The sequence below is a fragment of the Bombina bombina genome, chromosome 1 (assembly GCF_027579735.1).
Source record: "Bombina bombina isolate aBomBom1 chromosome 1, aBomBom1.pri, whole genome shotgun sequence".
In the NCBI taxonomy this organism is placed as follows: domain Eukaryota; kingdom Metazoa; phylum Chordata; class Amphibia; order Anura; family Bombinatoridae; genus Bombina; species Bombina bombina.
This window is the reverse complement of record NC_069499.1, coordinates 475,906,418-475,928,503: the sequence shown is the minus strand read 5'-3', so window position 1 is coordinate 475,928,503 and position 22,086 is coordinate 475,906,418. Positions and strand designations below refer to the sequence as shown.

The window sequence follows — 22,086 nt, the reverse complement described above, 5'->3', positions numbered from 1 at the left end:
GGAGGACGTTGCTTCTGGGTCAGAATCGGCTACTTCTGGGTCTCCGTCCGCGGAGGAATCAGATTTCAAATTTAAGATGGAGCATTTGCGTTTCCTGCTGAAGTAAGTGATTGCTACGCTGGAGGTTCCGGAACCGAAACTCCCGGAGGAACCTTCGATCTCTAAACTGGATACGGTTTACGAGGACAGGGTAGTGCCCCAGGCCTTCCCGGGATCCTATCAAAATGGCGAACGTTATTAAGAATGAATGGGAGAAACTGGGTTCGCCCTTTTCTCCCTCGTGGCTTGAACTGTGGGGAAACCGTCCCTAAGGTCAAAGTCGGCATGAAGGGGTGGCTCCCGGCCCTTCCTTGGACCAGGTAGGGGGCAGACTATCTCTCTTTGCGGGGGCCTGGAGGGGAGACGTTACAGACCCTTGGGTTCTGGAGGTCGTCACCCAGGGGTACAGGATAGGTTTCAAATCTTATCCGCCCAGAGGCAGGTTCCTCCTGTCAAACATCTCTTCAAGACCAGAAAAGAGAGACGCCTTCCTGTGGTGTGTGAGGGATCTCTCATCTCTCGGGGTAATCGTCCCAGTTCCTCCAGCAGAAAGAGGTCTGGGTTAATATTCAAACCTTTTCGTGGTCCCAAAGAAGGAGGGCACATTTCATCCAATTCTGGACCTAAAGGCCCTAAACAAGTTTTTGTCAGTCCCATCGTTTAAGATGCAGACGATCAGGTAAATTTTGCCCCTGGTTCAAGAGGGGCAATTCATAACGACTATAGACCTGAAGGATACGTACCTTCATGTTCCAATCCACAAGGATCACTTCAAATTTCTAAGGTTCGCCTTCCTGGAACAGCATTTCCAGTTTGTGGCCCTTTCGTTTGGTCTGGCGACCGCCCCAAGAGTCTTTACAAAGGTTCTGGGAGCTCTTCTCGCAGTAGTGAGAGCCAGAGGGATTGCAGTGGCTCCGTATCTGGACGATATCCTGGTCCAGGCTCCATCCTACAGTCTGGCGGAGGATCATTCGAGAGTTTTCCTCCTACTTCGGTCCCACGGATGGAAGATAAACAAAGAAAAGAGTTCATTGGTCCCCCAACAACAGGGTGGAGTTCCTGGTTACGATACTAGATTCTTCTGCAATTAAGATATACTTGACAGACCAGAGACGTTACAAGCTTGCGTCCAACTGTCTAGCCCTCCAGGGCATCTGTGGCCAAGTGTATGGAGGTAATCGGGCTCATAGTATCCAGCATAGATGTCATCCCCTTCGCCAGGTTACATCTCAGACCTCTTCAGCTGTGCATGTTGAGACAATGGAACGACGATAATTTAGATTTGTCCCAACAGATATCTCTGGAGAGACCGGTGAGGGAGTCCCTGTCTTGGTGGACCCGACCAGGCCAGTTGTCTCAGGGGACTTTCTTCCTGAGATCATCCTGGGAGATTGTTACCAGGGTTGCGAGTCTATCTGGAGAGGGAGCCGTTTGGGGTGCCAGAAAGGCACAAGGCAGATGGACTCGAAAGGAATCGAGTCTACCTATAAATATTCTAGAACTTCGAGCGATAGTCAATGCTCTGAAGGCTTGGCCCCCTCTGGGGTCGTTCCAATTCATCAGATTCCAATCGGACAACATCACCTCTGTGGCTTACATAAACCACCAGGGGGGGGGCAAGAAGCTCCCTAGCAATGAGGGAAGTATCTTGGATTCTGGATTGGGCAGAGACTCACAATTGTTTGCTCTCAGCGATCCACATTCCGGGTGTGGACAACTGGGAAGCGGATTTTCTGAGCAGACAGACGTTTCATCCAGGGGATTGGTCTCTCCACCCGAGATGTTTGCAGAGATCTGCAGCAGATGGGGGACACCGGAAATAGATCTCATGGCATCCAGACTCAATTGCAAGCTACTAAGATATGGGTCGCGATCCAGGGATCGCCTAATTTACATATTTCCACCGTTGCCTCTTCTACATCTAGTAGTGGCCCGCATCAAGAAGGAGCAAGCTTCGGCTATTCTGATTGCTCCGTCATGGCCACGGAGGATGTGGTTTGCGGATCTAGTGGTGATGTTGTCATATCCGCCGCGGAAGTTACCTTTTCGCAAGGATCTGCTAGTTCAAGGTCCCTTTCTACATCAAAATCTCGATTCTCTGAGGCTGACTGCGTGGAGATTGAATGCCTAGTCTTAGCCAAAAGAGGTTTTTCGGAGAGAGTGATCAACACTCTCGTCCAGGCCAGGAAGCCGGTCACTAGACGCATCTACCATAAGGTGTGGAGGACCTACTTGTCCTGGTGTGAGGAACGAGGATATTCATGGCACAAGGTCAAGGTATCCAGGATTTTGGCCTTTCTCAAGGATGGTCTGGATAAGTGTCTTGCCGCCAGTTCCCCAAGGTCACAGATCTCGGCTTTGTCGGTACTGTTGCATAAGAAGCTTGCGGAGCTTCCTGACATTCAGTCCTTTGTTCAGGCTCTGGTTAGAATTAGACTGGTCTTCAGGAATCCGGCTCCTCCCTGGAGCTTAAACTTGGTGCTTAAGGTTTTGCAGAGGGCTCCGTTTGAGCCTATGCATGCCCTGGACATTAAGATTCTCTTATGGAAGGTCCTCTTGTTATTGGCTATTGCGTCGGCACGCAGAGTCTCTGAGTTGGCGGCCTTACAATTTGAGCCTCCTTACTTAGTTTTTCATGCTGACAAAGCCGTTCTGCGAACCGGTTTGGGATTTCTTCCCAAGCTAGTATTGAGTCGTAACATTAACCAGGAAATAGTGGTTCCTTCCTTGTGTCCTAACCCTTCCTCTTTGAAGGAGAGGTTACTTCATAATCTGGATGTGGTTCGAGCCTTGAAGTTTTATCAGACAGATGTCGTCTTTATGCATTGTGTACTCTGGAAGGCGCAGGGGGCAGAGGGCCTCTGCAACTTCTCTATCCTTTTGGAGTGCGATCTGTTTGGCTTACGAGGCAGCGGGACACAAGCCTCCTCAGAGGATTATGGCTTACTCGACTAGAGCTGTGGCCTCTTCTTGGGCCTTTAAGAATGAGGCTTCTATGGAGCAGATTTGTAAGGCAGCAAATTTTACAAATTTGACGTTTTTGCTTCGGCAGAAGCAGCTTTTGGGAGAAAGGTTCTGCAGGCTGTGGTGCCCTCAGTTAAGGGTCCGCGTCCTTTACCCTGCCGTTTTCTTCATTCAGTGTCCTTTAGAGCTTGGGCATTTGTTCCCACAAGTGATGAATGAAGCAGTGGACTCTCCTCCCCTTTAGATGGAAAACATAAATTATGCTTACCTGATATTTCATTTCCATCGTGGGGAGGAGAGTCCACTGCACCTGCCCATTCTCCGGTGGGCAGACCTAAATTTATTTTTGTTCTTCTGGCACCATTTATACCCTGATATTTCTCCTACTGTTCCTTGGTCCCTTGGCAGAATGACTGGGGGATGAGGGAAGTGGGGGAGGTATTTAAGCCTTTGGCTGGGGTGTCTTTGCCTCCACCTGGTGGCCAGATTCTTATTTCCCTCAAGTGATGAATGAAGCAGTGGACTCTCCTCCCCATGATGGAAATGAAATTATCAGGTAAGCATAATTATGTTTTTTAGTCAGCGTTTTACTGATATGATGCATAACTTCCAAGTGAAACAACATTTGAGTATCATGCTCCTTTAATCCAATAACTAATGGCAGTTGGAAATATTATTCATGTTTTAACTTTAAATGATTTTGATAGATAACAGTCATAGCTCAACACAATTCATAAACTACGTTTTATTCTATACAGGCAGACATGATCCTGACTGATGCGTTATGAGTTTATTTAATAAAATACATATTTAAATGTAAAGTAAATGTTTTAGTGTAGTTCAGTGCGTTTGTTATTAAAGAAATGAAAGGCATATCTGAGGTTTTGCTTTGTGGTAGATGTCTTGGGGTAATGTATGCCTAACAATAGGTCCAGAGATATAATGCTTTAAAGTAAATTAAATTGAATTTTAACTTTTGTCACGATGAAGTTTATTTCAATTTTGTAAGCAGGTGAAACAAAACATACAAGTTTTGTAATTCTGTATGGTTTGATTAGTAAATAGTGGTAATTTTAGGAGGGCGGTTCCTCTGAGTAGCTCTGTTTAATGTGGGGAAAAAAGGCGTCAGAACAATTTTTGTAGATTTATTATTGGAATGAGAATGAGTGCCTGTGGGTAAGTATCTCTACAATGCTGAAAATGTAATATAAGCAAGCGGTAGCGATAATGTGTCATTTAATCACTCTACAGCTTTGCATAGCACTGTGGAAAGTTATTCTCTATAATGTTAAAATTTTCAGTATCAACAATTTAAACCTATGAATAATGTTCTGCCAAAAGAACTGTTGGAAACTATTTATTATTGGAGTCATTTGTGGTGAGTTATTTTAAAAATGTTGCATGAATGTATCTGTAAAAAGAAAAATGCATAAAAAATATTTGTAGATCATATTGTTATTCATTCTTATTGTTAGTCTATTATTTTATATATTTAAGGCTTCTAACAGATTACAAGAATTGGAGAAGGATTTACAGCCATTATCATCTTTGAGCCTAGATAAAGAATTCCAAAATATTTTAAATGCCCAAGAAACCTTGAAAAATGTTAAAGCGAAATTTCAGGTAATCCGGCATCAGTTATTTCCACATTTGCATGTAGTGTGTAAATCACAAATTGTTCTGTCACAAATTAATTTCATATACATTCTGGTGAATTCTTACATTTTTTGTTTGTTTTAGATAACTGTTTTAAAACAAACGTTTTTCTTCAATCTTGTCAACATAACATAGTCACTTCTGCCTGTGGCTCCATAAACTACTGCAGTATCACCACTAGTTTGGCTACTAAATCTAGAACTGATATGAGTCACTTTTTGGGGGCCAGTGGGATGCATAACATGCAGGATCTGAAGAACATTCTTTTGTAGTGTCATTTTTAACACACACATCTTTTTTAATATAAATAGTATTAAAGATTAATTTTCCCATAAATTAATGAATAACAAGAAAACCCTTTTTGTTGATGTACAAAATTATTTACGAAAAAGAGCAAATGATGTAGTGGTTTAAACCATCTATATAATAAATATTGTAAAAAGAAAAACCAAAGTATTGAACTTTACGGACAATTTGCTTCATAGAAACGTTTTGATTGAATGAATAAAATAAATGGTAGTGTAAATTCCGGTCAGTATATAGCAGGGTTATAGTATAATGTATTTAATAATTATTCTTTAAAATAACCTCCAATTAAAATGCATATATGAAACAATTAAAATCAATATTTAATTCCTAAATTCTTGAGATTAGTTATAATTTATAAACACATTGAATTATATTTAAAGAAACCAGATTATGAATCAAACTATACGCAGTTATGCTGTTACAATATTCTTTACAAAGCAAACCAGAATCTTCTGTTATTAACCAATGACTCTAGTTCAATGCCCAATATGGATTACCAACTTACTATGCTTAATTAATAACTACCAGGGATTTAATTACAATAACCAGTTTATGTACAGTTCTGAAAGAATTCACTATAATGACTGACTTATAAATCTGGAGTGAAAAACCCTGTCTAGTAAATAAATTATTTAGAAATAATGACTAGTTAAGACTACACAGGACTATTGATATTAGCATAAAATACAAAGTGCCCTTTTAAAATTAAAAAAATTAACTGCAATCTATTTGTAGTCACCAAATACCTTTGATTAAAATATTATATATATATATATATATTTATCAATCGCTTATACTTTACCCAAATAACCAAATTAATGTTTCAGTTTAGAGGTAATTTGTTTCAGTTCAGAGGTAATTTTTGCAAGATGGATGAAAGTTAGGCCCAGATTTGCTTTATAGAGACTGAATTCCAAGGCAACAGTTTGTCAGTCAAAATTCAGCAGCAAAAGACCCTTTCTTTTTCTCTTGCATGAGGCTATATCACGTGATATACCCCACCCCTTTTTATTCTAATCATTGGTGAAATTGGGATGCGCACTTACTGAAACTTGTCTGATAGGCCCTTTGGATGCTTGTCCCTGATTGGTTATTTGGGAGACACCTCCCTGAGTAGCCATTTATCTTTTGGCTGCGATACCATCTCTGATCTATAGTTGGTAGCAGACACCCAGAAATGCAGTTTTACCATCAAATATTACTGCAGTTTATCTAAAAAAAAATATTGTTTATCAATATATTAATAAACCTGTCTTGTCATATATCTGTCCCATCTAAGATAATCCAATATGCATTCATAGACACCAAACATAAGTGTATTTCTAGTATCATACTAGTATTATTTTAAAATGCATTTAAAGTTCAATTTGATTATTTTCCCAGATTAATACAAACACAGCATATTTCATATTCAGTACACCTCTTGCTGAGTGCACAAAAACATATGACACAATTTATGGGGCAACCACACATGTACTTGTCAGATGCCTGAAAAAATAAAAGAATAGGTTATTAATTTTGAAATAGATTTGACATTTTAAATTGACTGTATAGCTACTTATTAAATTCAGCAAATATTTATCCAACATGCTACTGCTATGCACTGCTTCTTAGGTCCACAAATACACATTTTTATACAATATTGTAAATTATACAAGTTGTAATTTAAACATAGTTGTACTTTAAAAAATAAATTTCCAAGTTACAATGCAACATGTGTTTCTGCTAGTCAGTACAGGTGTTTATCTGAGGTTTAGGGGCAGTTAACAGGTCTGTGCTAATTACTGTATTCTCAGAATTTCTGTTTGCTTATCTGATTGTATGTACAGAATGTCATCTCCAAACATCCCATGATGTATGCTGGCTTGGTTGAGTATCAGGTCCCTATTTGCTATCCCCTGCGGAGCTGTGAGCTTCAAAGCTAAATATTTTGTTCTTTCCTGTGTAACCAAGAATAAGGGGGGTTTGGTCTGTTATGGCTACAGCCCACACAATTCATGTCAGAGGAGACATTAGCTGATCTGAAGTACCAAAATTTATTTGATACATATGTAGTTTATTCAGTGCTATTTACAGATACCCTGACAGTCCATTAAAGCATTTTATGTTCCTAGCACATGATTTACATACTGGTGTATTATCTTGAGATAAAATGTGTTTTCATTATAGCATTCAGGTATTGCCTTGTGGATTACAGAGACACTTTATTGCGCATTATAAATGCAATAGCACTGTGCATGTTCCTTGTCCAGTGATCATTGAGTTGCTCTTCAGTTAGAAAGGAATTAGGAGGCTACCATAAGCCGTTATGATTAGTATTAGCTTCGGTCTTGACATGCTTTGACATTAGCATGCTTTGGTCTTTACGTTTGTAATTTTGGTTAAAATAATAATGATAATAATAATTAATACAACCTAGTGATAAGTCACAAACAAAAGTGGAAAATCACATAAAATGTTGTGCTAGAAAAACTAAATAATAAAAAGGATAGAGTAGATGTGCATGAATCTGCCTTGAGTATATTCACTCAGTTACAATTTATTCTTTAGAACAGAAAAAAATCAGGTATATATTTAGTGCTCATATTATCTTATAACCAACAATTTCTAACATTTTTGGCCATTGAATTATAGAGAATAAATAACAATATTTAAAGGGGATTTCTGCATTTTTATTGTTTGAATTTTATTTTTTATTATATTTAAATAGTACGGATTGGAAAAATATTTTTTAGTTTGATTCATCATTAAAAATATATAAGGTAAATTTCTTCATTCGGGATATGACATAGTCTTGATACATCTAATGACTTTGCAGATCACTCCTGTTCTGGGCCAGCAGTAACATAAAGACCTGCTTCATGGTGTATTTTAGAGAATTACTGTATGTCCTCGTGAGAGCCATATGGGGGGGGGGTAAATTCCAATCTTTTCATATTTTCCCAAAGAATGGTGCACAGTTGAGCTCTTTATGGTTATAAGGGATGGGAAAAGAACTAATTATAGTAATGTTTTGACTCAATATCAGAAAGCACTGATGCTTATTTAATAACATACAAGACAATAGCGGCACTTGGGTAACACCTTGTTATCTCGCTAGCATTACCATGCCGATATTGAATATGCTGTAAAGATATCCGATCTTCTCAACCGGGAAGGAACAACTGTAAAAGAAAAATCGGAGAACCAAAGTGATCTTGTTCAGCACTATCAGAAAGTGATTGTTAGCATTAAAGAATATGAGGACATTCTAATCAAGATATTGGCATTTTATCAAGTGAAGACAGAAGTAAGTAATAAAATCTGTATCTACATTTTAACAGTTTAGGCATTGTACTTTAACATAAGAGAGAGAGCACAATTTAGTTTCATGGGCTCATCTCTTCTAAATGCTTATAACATGGTATCTAAACATATTTTGAGATTTTTAGTTGTTTTATTATGCTAACAAGGCTAAGGACTTTAAAAGGAGATAACATATATATTACTGTGTATCATTAAAGGGACACTGAACCCAATTTTTTTCTTTCATGATTCAAATAGAGTATGGAATTTTAAGCAACTTTCTAATTTACTCCTATTATCAATTTTTCTTAGTTCTCTTGCTATCTTTATTTTAAAAGCAGGAATGTAAATCTTAGCAGCCAGCCCATTTTAGGTTCAGCACCATGGATAGCGCTTGCTTATTGGAGGCTTACATTTACCTACCAATAAGCAAGCATAACCCAGGTTCTCAACCAAAAATGGGCCGGCTCCTATGCTTCACATTCCTGCTTTTTAAATAAAGATAGCAAGAGAACGAAGAAAAATTGATAATAGGAGTAAATTAGAAAGTTACTTAAAATTGCATGCTCTATTTGAATCATGAAAGAAAAAAATTGGGTTTAGTGTCCCTTTAAGCTATTTTATAACTTCTCTATCATTACTCTGTCTTGTTATCCCTCTGAGGTAAAACTTTTGATTTTCATGCTGGTGATGGTTTGTTTTTGCCCACCTGTAAATCTGGCATAAAATATATTTGTTTGGGACATTATTTTCATTTAACACTTTCATTTATGTTCAGCTGGAAAACCTTAAATCATCCACTGCAGCAGATTACTTCAATGCATCTAAAATCTACCTCCAAAAAACTCCTGATCAGACAGCACATATTCAAAATCTATATAAACTGATTCTGACTTTGGGAATGGAGATCGTTACTACCATACATCACTCTGTAAGTAATATATAGTGGTCAGCTGGTTGTATTTGTTTATCCTCAATATTCAGTTTATTTTCTATTTATTGAACTGTCACAGTAAGTTGTGTTGTATTATGCTCAAATAGATACTCAGAACTTTATTGCACATCTAATTGTTAAAATAGCACAATTAATTGGAATACTGACAAATATTATTGATCTTTTTCTAAAGATCCAGCATCACCGCTTTAAATAATATTCACCGTCATTGTTATTAATGTTGCACACTTTGTAAATTGCAGTTGTGAATATAACATGTGTGTCCTGAATATAATTGTGTACCCTAGCTGGCTTGTGTGATGTTAATGTTGCTAAAGGACTGGAAACTATTTATACCATGTCACAGTTTGGTGAAGTATAAAGTGCAGATTAAATAAAAATAAAATAATGCTATTATATTAATTTAAAGGGATAGTAAAGTTAAATTAAATGTTTATAAATCAGATAAAACATACAAATTTAAACAACATTCCTATGTACTTATATTATGAAATTTGCTTTATTGTCTTGGTATCCTTTGTTGAAAAGGTAACCTAAGGAGCAGCAATGTACAACTAGGAGCTAGCTGCTGATTGGTGGCTGCACATAAATACCTCTTGTCATTGGCCCCCCTGATGTGTTCAGTAAGCATTATGGGCTCCATGTACTAAGCAGCATAAGATGCTGTGGAGTTCTTGCGGGGCAGGTTTACACATGCAAGCCTACTTCATGCAATGTAAGAAGCAGCAGTCATCAGACAACTGCTTCTTACAATCTCTGCCACCTCTGAGTTGGCGGAGAGAAATCACTCCTAACCTCCTCGCTTGGTGTGATTGACAGGTCCTTTGTGCAAAGGAAGTGGGCGGCATTACACACTGTTGTGTGTGTAATGGTACAAACGGGCTGCAGACGTACAGTTTATATGTGCAGCTGCCAATCACCAGCTAATTACCAGCAGTGCATTGCTACTCTCGGTATGCTTTGAAATAAACAATACAAAAAGAACAAAGCAGATTTGATTGTAGAAGTAAGTTGTAAAGTTGTTTAAAACTGCAGGTGCTATCTGAATCATAAAAATCTAATTTTGACTATACAGTATCTTTAAGCAGGCTTCTTAAAGGGACATGAAACCCAATTTTTGTTTCAGGATTTAACCAGAGCATAGCATTTGAATCAACTTTCCAATTTACTTCTATCATCAAATTTGCTTCATTCCCTTGATATTCTTTGCAGAATGAACAGCAATGCACTACAGAGAACTAGCTGAACACACAGTCAGCCAATCACAAGAGACAAAAATGTGCAGGCACCAATCACCAGCTAGCTCCCACTAGTGTAGGATATGTGCTTATTCTTTTTCAACAATGGATACCAAGAAAACAAAGTAGAAGGGAATTTAAAAGTGTCTTAAAATTACATGTTCTATCTGAATCATTCAAGTTTAATTTTGACTTTCCTATCCCTTTAATATGTGTTTTATATCAATCTTTACATTTTTCAAAAAGTACAACATTGTTACATTCAGACTTGTGTTTATATAGTTGTCTGTTTTAAATGTTAGATTACTATACATTGATGAGCCATTTTCTGTCACATTCATTGTAACAGACACTGCCAAAAGAAAAGGTTCATTGCTCTTTGGTTTTCTTCCAAAGATATGGTGAGTCCACGGGTTCATCTTAATTACTGTTGGGAGCAAAGAGCACCACAGTAAAACTGCTAAGTAACACTCCCTTACCCACAATCCCCAGTCATTCTCTTTGCCTTGATGCATGGAGGAAGTAAAGTGTTTATGTCTGAAGAAGATTGGGTTTATTTCACTATAATCAAGAGTTTGTTATTTTGGAAGCCAGAGTAGTTCTCTGATCTTCCCCTTTTTCAAGGGCTGGGTCTAGCCGTACTCCACGTCAGTCTCTTTAGTAAGGGCAGTGGTGGCTTTAAAGCAGTTAGGAACGCGTAAGGTGGGCCTTACTGTGTTTTTCCTCACATTTTTTGCTGCCCATAGTATAGAAAGCCAGAGTTGTCGACTCTGATCTTTCTCTTTCTACAGGTCTCTGCGAGGAGATGTCCTCTCATATCTTGTGAGCTGTCCTCCTGACGGACGTCTAGATGCAAGTAAGTGCATTTTTGTCTTCTATGTGGGAGACCATGCACTTTAAGGGAATTTGCAAATGTTATTGGGACAAAATATATCCTAGTAGGATATTAGCTTGGGCAGGGTGCAGGCAATTAATGTGTAATGTAGGAGAGAGACGGTTTCCTCTTTGTTGGTAATGAAGGGGTTAATCAGTTTCATAAGGCAGACAAGTTTTATTGTGTTATTTGCTATGTGTGTTATCTTGTTGTACTAAAGATAGTACCAGGAATATTTGCTTCTGGAGTATTGTTATTTGTTAGGGTTCCTTTCTGCAGGATTGCAGAATGGGTGTTGGTGTTTGGTAGCTTTTCCGTTTTTTAGTTTGCACCATTTACCCTTCTAAGTTTAATGAGTTTATTAGGAATCCCCTAGGGGGATTTGTGTTTGGGCTAGAGCTAACTAGCTGAGAGGGTTAAAAGCCCCTTTTATGATTAATTTAATTACTTTTCTTTTACATGATGTACCGAGTCCACGGATTCATCCTAACTTGTGGGATATTGTCCTTCCTGACAGGAAGTAGCAAAGAGAGCACCACAGCAGAGCTGTCTATATAGCTCCCCCCTTAACTCCACCCCCCAGTCATTCTCTTTGCTGGCTCTAAGCAGGAAGAGTAAAGAGAAGAGGTGTTAAACTGTTAGTTTTATTTCATCTTCAATCAAGAGTTTGTTATTTTTAAATGGTACCCGTGTTGTACTATTTGCTCTCAGGCAGGACATAGATGAAGATTTCTGCCTGGAGGATGATGATCTTAGAATTTGTAACTAAGGTCCACTGCTGTTCCCACATGAGCTGAGGAGTACAGGAAAACTTCAGTGTGAGGAATGGTTCTTGCTATACAGCAATGAGGTATGTGCAGTCATTTTTCTGCAGAGACTGTGTTAACTCAGAAAGGCTGACAGTATCCCCATTAGGGGAAGGGGAAGCAGTAATCCTAGTATGAAAGAGGTTTTACTAGTTTGCATAAAGGGCTAAAAAAATTTGGGCACTCAGTTTGTTTATGTGTAATTGGGACAAACGTTTGTGTGTTCTGGGAGTAACATTTTTTATATTTATGGGACGTTTGCTTGAGGGGTCATTTGGCTTATTTTGGGTTTGTTATAACCCACATGGTTTTCAAACTAGATTATCAGCTAGTTCCCTAAAGGGACAGATATTTGCTCTGTCTATTTTGTTGCACAAGCGTCTGGCAGATGTTCCAGACGTTCAAGCTTTTTGTCAGGCTTTAGTTAGAATTAAGCCTGTGTTTAAACCTATTGCTCCGCCATGGAGTCTAAATTTAGTTCTTAGAGTTCTTCAAGGGGTTCCGTTTGAACCCATGCATTCCATAGATATTAAGCTTTTATCTTGGAAAGTTTTGTTCCTAGTTGCTATCTCTTCAGCTCGAAGAGTTTCTGAACTATCTGCATTACAATGTGACTCTCTTTATCTTGTGTTCCATGCTGATAAGGTGGTTTTGCGTACCAAGCCTGGGTTCCTACCTAAGGTTGTTACTAACAGGAATATCAATCAAGAAATTGTTGTTCCTTCTCTGTGTCCTAATCCTTCTTGTAAGAAGGAACGTCTGTTGCACAACTTGGACGTGGTTCGTGCTTTGAAATTTTATTTGCAGGCAGCCAAAAATTTTTCGTCAAACATCTTCTTTGTTTGTTGTCTATTCTGGAAAGCGTAGGGGTCAAAAGGCTACGGCGACTTCTCTTTCCTTTTGGCTGAAAAGCATCATCCGTTTGGCTTATGAGACTGCTGCCTCCTGAAAGGATTACAGCTCATTCTACTAGAGCGGTAGCCTCCACATGGGCTTTTAAGAATGATGCTTCTGTTGAACAGATTTGTGAGGCTGCGGCTTGGTCGTCGCTTCATACCTTTTCAAAATTTTACAAATTTGATACTTTTGCTTCTTCGGAGGCTATTTTTGGGAGAAAGGTTTTGCAAGCAGTGGTGCCTTCCGTATAGCTTACTGTATTGTCCCTCCCTTCATCCGTGTCCTAAAGCTTTGGTATTGGTATCCCACAAGTTAGGATCAATCCGTGGACTCGGTACATCATGCAAAAGAAAACAAAATTTATGCTTACCTGATAAATTTCTTTCTTTTGCGATGTACCGAGTCCACGGCCCGCCCTGTCTATTCAAGACAGATAGTATTTTTTTATGTAAACTTCAGTCACCTCTGCACCTTATAGTTTCTCCTTTTCTTCCTTGCCTTCGGTCGAATGACTGGGGGGTGGAGTTAAGGGGGGAGCTATATAGACAGCTCTGCTGTGGTGCTCTCTTTGCTGCTTCCTGTCAGGAAGGACAATATCCCACAAGTTAGGATGAATCCGTGGACTCTGTACATCGCAAAAGAAAGAAATTTATCAGGTAAGCATAAATTTTGTTTTTTTTCTTGCACTGAGTCGTGCACTTGTTTTTCTGCTGTGCACTGTGTTCAATGGCTCCGTAGCGGCGCCATTTTTAGGCTGGAGAAGCGCAATTACCATTATGGTAGCGCTCACATGTCACGCCTGCCTCTCTGACTGAGATCGGAGAGGTCCAGCTACTACCTAAACTTCGTTGTTTTAAGCTAAGATGGTCTCAGTCAGTTAGAGACTATCTTACTGGGGCCTTGATTCACAAGTCTGTTATTAAAGCATCAGATGTGTTTACCAATCTCTATCTCATGATTTGAAGCTACAACAGCAGGGCCTCCGGATTTCTTAAGTTGTATTTTTCTTTTCCCATTTAATCACTTCTATAGTTGGAGAGTATGGGGGTTTCAGGAGTATATATTTGGAACAGGGGACTGTTCTTATATTTATTATGTTTTTAGCTACTTTCACATTAAAGGGACAGTCTAGTCCAAAATAAACTTTTATGATTGAGATAGAGAATATAATTTCTCCAACATAGGTGTGTCCGGTCCACGGCGTCATCCTTACTTGTGGGATATTCTCTTCCCCAACAGGAAATGGCAAAGAGCCCAGCAAAGCTGGTCACATGATCCCTCCTAGGCTCCGCCTACCCCAGTCATTCTCTTTGCCGTTGTACAGGCAACATCTCCACGGAGATGGCTTAGAGTTTTTTAGTGTTTAACTGTAGTTTTTATTATTCAATCAAGAGTTTGTTATTTTGAAATAGTGCTGGTATGTACTATTTACTCAGAAACAGAAAAGAGATGAAGATTTCTGTTTGTATGAGGAAAATGATTTTAGCAACCGTCACTAAAATCCATGGCTGTTCCACACAGGACTGTTGAGAGCAATTACCTTCAGTTGGGGGAACAGTGAGCAGTCTCTTGCTGCTTGAGGTATGACACATTCTAACAAGACGATGTAATGCTGGAAGCTGTCATTTTCCCTATGGGATCCGGTAAGCCATGTTTATTACGATCGTAAATAAGGGCTTCAAAAAGGGCTTATTAAGACTGTAGACTTTTTCTGGGCTAAATCGATTGATTATTAACACATATTTAGCCTTGAGGAATCATTTTATCTGGGTATTTTGATATAATAATATCGGCAGGCACTGTTTTAGACACCTTATTCTTTAGGGGCTTTCCCAAAGCATAGGCAGAGCCTCATTTTCGCGCCGGTGTTGCGCACTTGTTTTTGAGAGGCATGGCATGCAGTCGCATGTGAGAGGAGCTCTGATACTTAGAAAAGACTTTCTGAAGGCGTCATTTGGTATCGTATTCCCCTTTGGGCTTGGTTGGGTCTCAGCAAAGCAGATACCAGGGACTGTAAAGGGGTTAAAGTTCTAAACGGCTCCGGTTCCGTTATTTTAAGGGTTAAAGCTTCCAAATTTGGTGTGCAATACTTTTAAGGCTTTAAGACACTGTGGTGAAAATTTGGTGAATTTTGAACAATTCCTTCATGTTTTTTCGCAATTGCAGTAATAAAGTGTGTTCAGTTTAAAATTTAAAGTGACAGTAACGGTTTTATTTTAAAACGTTTTTTGTACTTTGTTATCAAGTTTATGCCTGTTTAACATGTCTGAACTACCAGATAGACTGTGTTCTGAATGTGGGGAAGCCAGAATTCCTATTCATTTAAATAAATGTGATTTATGTGACAATGACAATGATGCCCAAGATGATTCCTCAAGTGAGGGGAGTAAGCATGGTACTGCATCATTCCCTCCTTCGTCTACACGAGTCTTGCCCACTCAGGAGGCCCCTAGTACATCTAGCGCGCCAATACTCCTTACTATGCAACAATTAACGGCTGTAATGGATAATTCTGTCAAAAACATTTTAGCCAAAATGAACACTTATCAGCGTAAGCGCGACTGCTCTGTTTTAGATACTGAAGAGCATGACGACGCTGATAATAATATTTCTGAAGGGCCCCTAACCCAGTCTGATGGGGCCAGGGAGGTTTTGTCTGAGGGAGAAATTACTGATTCAGGGAACATTTCTCAACAAGCTGAACCTGATGTGATTGCATTTAAATTTAAGTTGGAACATCTCCGCATTCTGCTTAAGGAGGTATTATCCACTCTGGATGATTGTGACACATTGGTCATCCCAGAGAAACTATGTAAAATGGACAAGTTCCTGGAGGTGCCGGGGCTCCCAGAAGCTTTTCCTATACCCAAGCGGGTGGCGGACATTGTCAATAAAGAATGGGAAAGGCCCGGTATTCCTTTCGTCCCTCCCCCCATATTTAAAAAATTGTTTCCTATGGTCGACCCCAGAAAGGACTTATGGCAGACAGTCCCCAAGGTCGAGGGAGCGGTTTCCACTTTAAACAAACGCACCACTATACCCATAGAGGATAGTTGTGCTTTCAAAGATCCTATGGATAAAAAATTAGAAGGTTTGCTTAAAAAGATGTTTGTTCAGCAAGGTTACCTTCTACAACCAATTTCATGCATTGTCCCTGTCGCTACAGCCGCATGTTTCTGGTTCGATGAGCTGATAAAGGCGGTCGATAGTGATTCTCCTCCTTTTGAGGAGATTATGGACAGAATCAATGCTCTCAAATTGGCTAATTCTTTCACCCTAGACGCCACTTTGCAATTGGCTAGGTTAGCGGCTAAGAATTCTGGGTTTGCTATTGTGGCGCGCAGAGCGCTTTGGTTGAAATCTTGGTCGGCTGATGCGTCTTCCAAGAACAAGCTACTTAACATTCCTTTCAAGGGGAAAACGCTGTTTGGCCCTGACTTGAAAGAGATTATCTCTGATATCACTGGGGGTAAGGGCCACGCCCTTCCTCAGGATCGGCCTTTCAAGGCAAAAAATAAACCTAATTTTCGTCCCTTTCGTAGAAACGGACCAGCCCAAAGTGCTACGTCCTCTAAGCAAGAGGGTAATTCTTCTCAAGCCAAGCCAGCTTGGAGACCAATGCAAGGCTGGAACAAGGGAAAGCAGGCCAAGAAACCTGCCACTGCTACCAAGACAGCATGAAATGTTGGCCCCCGATCCGGGACCGGATCTGGTGGGGGGCAGACTCTCTCTCTTCGCTCAGGCTTGGGCAAGAGATGTTCTGGATCCTTGGGCGCTAGAAATAGTCTCCCAAGGTTATCTTCTGGAATTCAAGGGACTTCCCCCAAGGGGGAGGTTCCACAGGTCTCAGTTGTCTTCAGACCACATAAAAAGACAGGCATTCTTACATTGTGTAGAAGACCTGTTAAAAATGGGAGTGATTCATCCTGTTCCATTAAGAGAACAAGGGATGGGGTTCTACTCCAATCTGTTTATAGTTCCCAAGAAAGAGGGAACGTTCAGACCAATCTTAGATCTCAAGATCTTAAACAAGTTTCTCAAGGTTCCATCATTCAAGATGGAAACCATTCGAACAATTCTTCCTTCCATCCAGGAAGGTCAATTCATGACCACGGTGGATTTAAAGGATGCGTATCTACATATTCCTATCCACAAGGAACATCATCGGTTCCTGAGGTTCGCATTCCTGGACAAACATTACCAGTTCGTGGCGCTTCCTTTCGGATTAGCCACTGCTCCAAGGATTTTCACAAAGGTACTAGGGTCCCTTCTAGCTGTGCTAAGACCAAGGGGCATTGCTGTAGTACCTTACTTGGACGACATTCTGATTCAAGCGTCGTCCCTTCCTCAAGCAAAGGCTCACACGGACATTGTCCTGGCCTTTCTCAGATCTCACGGATGGAAAGTGAACGTGGAAAAGAGTTCTCTATCTCCGTCAACAAGGGTTCCCTTCTTGGGAACCATAATAGACTCCTTAGAAATGAGGATTTTTCTGACAGAGGCCAGAAAAACAAAACTTCTAGACTCTTGTCGGATACTTCATTCCGTTCCTCTTCCTTCCATAGCTCAGTGCATGGAAGTGATCGGGTTGATGGTAGCGGCAATGGACATAGTTCCTTTTGCACGCATTCATCTAAGACCATTACAACTGTGCATGCTCAGTCAGTGGAATGGGGACTATACAGACTTGTCTCCGAAGATACAAGTAAATCAGAGGACCAGAGACTCACTCCGTTGGTGGCTGTCCCTGGACAACCTGTCACGAGGGATGACTTTCCGCAGACCAGAGTGGGTCATTGTCACGACCGACGCCAGTCTGATGGGCTGGGGCGCGGTCTGGGGATCCCTGAAAGCTCAGGGTCTTTGGTCTCGGGAAGAATCTCTTCTACCGATAAATATTCTGGAACTGAGAGCGATATTCAATGCTCTCAAGGCTTGGCCTCAGCTAGCGAGGGCCAAGTTCATACGGTTTCAATCAGACAACATGACAACTGTTGCGTACATCAACCATCAGGGGGGAACAAGGAGTTCCCTGGCGATGGAAGAAGTGACCAAAATCATTCTATGGGTGGAGTTTCACTCCTGCCACCTGTCTGCTATCCACATCCCAGGAGTGGAAAATTGGGAAGCGGATTTTCTGAGTCGTCAGACATTGCATCCGGGGGAGTGGGAACTCCATCCGGAAATCTTTGCCCAAGTCACTCAGCTGTGGGGCATTCCAGACATGGATCTGATGGCCTCTCGTCAGAACTTCAAAGTTCCTTGCTACGGGTCCAGATCCAGGGATCCCAAGGCGGCTCTAGTGGATGCACTAGTAGCACCTTGGACCTTCAAACTAGCTTATGTGTTCCCGCCGTTTCCTCTCATCCCCAGGCTGGTAGCCAGGATCAATCAGGAGAGGGCGTCGGTGATCTTGATAGCTCCTGCGTGGCCACGCAGGACTTGGTATGCAGATCTGGTGAATATGTCATCGGCTCCACCTTGGAAGCTACCTTTGAGACGAGACCTTCTTGTTCAGGGTCCGTTCGAACATCCGAATCTGGTTTCACTCCAGCTGACTGCTTGGAGATTGAACGCTTGATCTTATCGAAGCGAGGGTTCTCAGATCCTGTTATCGATACTCTTGTTCAGGCCAGAAAGCCTGTAACTAGAAAGATTTACCACAAAATTTGGAAAAAATATATCTGTTGGTGTGAATCTAAAGGATTCCCTTGGGACAAGGTTAAGATTCCTAGGATTCTATCCTTCCTTCAAGAAGGATTGGAAAAAGGTTTATCTGCAAGTTCCCTGAAGGGACAGATTTCTGCCTTGTCTGTGTTACTTCACAAAAAGCTGGCCGCTGTGCCAGATGTTCAAGCTTTTGTTCAGGCTCTGGTTAGAATTAAGCCTGTTTACAAACCTTTGACTCCTCCTTGGAGTCTCAATTTAGTTCTTTCAGTTCTTCAGGGGGTTCCGTTTGAACCCTTGCATTCCGTTGATATTAAGTTATTATCTTGGAAAGTTTTGTTTTTAGTTGCAATTTCTTCTGCTAGAAGAGTTTCAGAATTATCTGCTCTGCAGTGTTCTCCTCCTTATCTGGTGTTCCATGCAGATAAGGTGGTTTTACGTACTAAACCTGGTTTTCTTCCAAAAGTTGTTTCTAACAAAAACATTAACCAGGAGATTATCGTACCTTCTCTGTGTCCGAAACCAGTTTCGAAGAAGGAACGTTTGTTGCACAATTTGGATGTTGTTCACGCTCTAAAATTCTATTTAGATGCTACAAAGGATTTTAGACAAACATCTTCCTTGTTTGTTGTTTATTCCGGTAAAAGGAGAGGTCAAAAAGCAACTTCTACCTCTCTCTCTTTTTGGATTAAAAGCATCATCAGATTGGCTTACGAGACTGCCGGACGGCAGCCTCCCGAAAGAATCACAGCTCATTCCACTAGGGCTGTGGCTTCCACATGGGCCTTCAAGAACGAGGCTTCTGTTGATCAGATATGTAGGGCAGCGACTTGGTCTTCACTGCACACTTTTACCAAATTTTACAAGTTTGATACTTTTGCTTCTTCTGAGGCTATTTTTGGGAGAAAGGTTTTGCAAGCCGTGGTGCCTTCCATTTAGGTGACCTGATTTGCTCCCTCCCTTCATCCGTGTCCTAAAGCTTTGGTATTGGTTCCCACAAGTAAGGATGACGCCGTGGACCGGACACACCAATGTTGGAGAAAAAAGAATTTATGTTTACCAGATAAATTACTTTCTCCAACGGTGTGTCCGGTCCACGGCTCGCCCTGGTTTTTTAATCAGGTCTGATAATTTATTTTCTTTAACTACAGTCACCACGGTACCATATGGTTTCTCCTATGCAAATATTCCTCCTTAACGTCGGTCGAATGACTGGGGTAGGCGGAGCCTAGGAGGGATCATGTGACCAGCTTTGCTGGGCTCTTTGCCATTTCCTGTTGGGGAAGAGAATATCCCACAAGTAAGGATGACGCCGTGGACCGGACACACCGTTGGAGAAAGTAATTTATCAGGTAAACATAAATTCTGTTTTTAAACAATTTTCCAATTTACTTTTATCACCAATTTTGCTTTGTTTTCTTGGTATTCTTAGTTGAAAGCTAAACCTAGGAGGTTCATATGCTAATTTCTAAGCCCTTGAAGGCCGCCACTTCTCTCAGGGCATTTTGACAGCTTTTCACCACTAGAGGGTGTTGGTTCATGTGTGTAATATAGATAACACTGTGCTCACGCACGTGGAGTTCCAGTGAGCCAGCTTTGATTGGCTAAAATGGATGTCTGTCAAAAGAACTGAAATAAGGGGGCAGTTTGCAGAGGCTTAGATACAGGGTAATCACAGAGGTAAAAAGTGTATATAACTGTGTTGGTTATGCAAAACTAGGGAATGAGAAACAATGGGATTATCTATCTTTTTAAACAATAACAATTCTGGTGTAGACTGTCCCTTTAAATCCCCTTCCTTCTTCTACTGTTATTAGGCTTTGGGGTTATCTTCTTATCATTATTCAGGATTTTAGTGGAACAAGGATTCGCTTCCATATATATAAGTTTCTGTTATATGGTATGCCGTTTTATATTTAAAGTGACAGTACTCATTTTCAAATAATTTCTTTTAAAACCAAAAAGTTATAGCACATTTTTGTTCTTGCCTCATGTCTCTCAGGATGATGCTGTTTAGCCAATGCCACAGCTTCTCCATAAACGTCCCTAGCCTCTATGGTGTCACATGCAGTGCCCTGCGGTTCCTCACAATCTTTTTGAGGAGTGTATTTTCCTGCAGATTTTGCAGCTCAGGTATCGGCGGTATCTGCAGCTATATCTGTTTTTTCCTCTCTTACAGGGATAGCGCAAGAGGACATTTAAAGTCTCAGATAGAAGGTTTCTGTCTCACTTTCTGCTGCTCAGGTTGTTCTTCTCTCCTAAGTCTGGGGAGGAGGATTTGCCAGTAGTTCTGTGGGTAAAATCTCAGTTTTGGACAGTATAATTCCTTCATCTGTTGCTGAAGTGGTTTCCTTCAGATGTATGCTTGAATACCTCGTGTATTGTTAAAGGAGGTTATAGCTACTTGGACGACATTGATATCCCTGTCGTTGTCAACCGTTTGAAGTTTAATAAACTTTATTCTTTCTTGGATATTCCTTCCATGTGGAAGTGTTTCTAGAGGTGCTTGGGTCACAGGCATAGGGGAACCTATTGAATATTAGGGGAGTGTACGCGCTAAGGTATTTGATATTAAACTCCTCTCTAAAAGACAATATCCCTAATAATTGTCTAGACAAGTAGCATATGGAAGAAGAGTGGGGTATAGAGAGGGCGCCTACAGCTAAAAATTATCAACACTTTCAGTATAGACAATTTTACAAATATTTATTAAAATATAAAATTCAAACTGATTATCACAATAAAATAAATATAAGTATAAGGGACGTCTCCCCAAATAGTAAGATTGTTAAAAGCAAATAGAAATAACGCTTGCTCTTAGCATATAGTTTCCAGCTTCAGAAGGAACATAATATTAAATCTACACTTCAAACCATAGGAAGTGGCAAATTAATAAAAGGTAGCAGTGTTAATGCTAGTAAATGATAGCAATGATAATGTTAAAAAGAGAACAGACTGAACTAAAAAATATCGAATGTATAAACAGCAAATGAATCATGTCTGAAGTTAATAGCAGCAAACATATGTCACAAGTAAAAAAAGGGTTACTGTTGTAGTTCCGGTATATACCAGTGATATGAGTCTAATATCCCTTTGTTCCACAGTCTGTGCAATAATGTGTAACAGACGCAAGTTTTAGTAGATATATATAGCTCAAAGGACAAAGTCAGAGTTGGTACCTGGTTGTCTGTGACGTTCGTTACTCTTTGGGGGGATACTTTACCCTTATTTTCGTGGCAGATGAAATGCCAGGTAGAGAGTCTTCGCTCCTTCACGGAGTAGCTTGTGTGATGGATAGTGCGTGATCGACAGCGTCTGACGTCACAACTCCGTTTCAGTGTAGCATCCAGGTGCTATTCGCTCCATACAATTAAAGATGCCCAAATTAGCGGATAG

The 22,086-nt window shown here is 40.3% G+C and overlaps 1 protein-coding gene across 2 annotated transcripts in view; it reads left to right on the top strand.

The window, feature by feature from the left end:
- The window catches only part of CCDC141 (coiled-coil domain containing 141), a 796,073-nt gene that overhangs the window by 606,666 nt on the left and 167,321 nt on the right, over positions 1-22,086 (top strand). For both annotated transcript variants that reach the window (XM_053698512.1, XM_053698511.1), the window contains exons 14-16: positions 4,501-4,626; positions 8,069-8,257; positions 9,032-9,184. In XM_053698512.1, the coding sequence (XP_053554487.1) occupies positions 4,501-4,626; positions 8,069-8,257; positions 9,032-9,184 (468 nt within the window). The remainder of the gene's footprint in view (positions 1-4,500; positions 4,627-8,068; positions 8,258-9,031; positions 9,185-22,086) is intronic.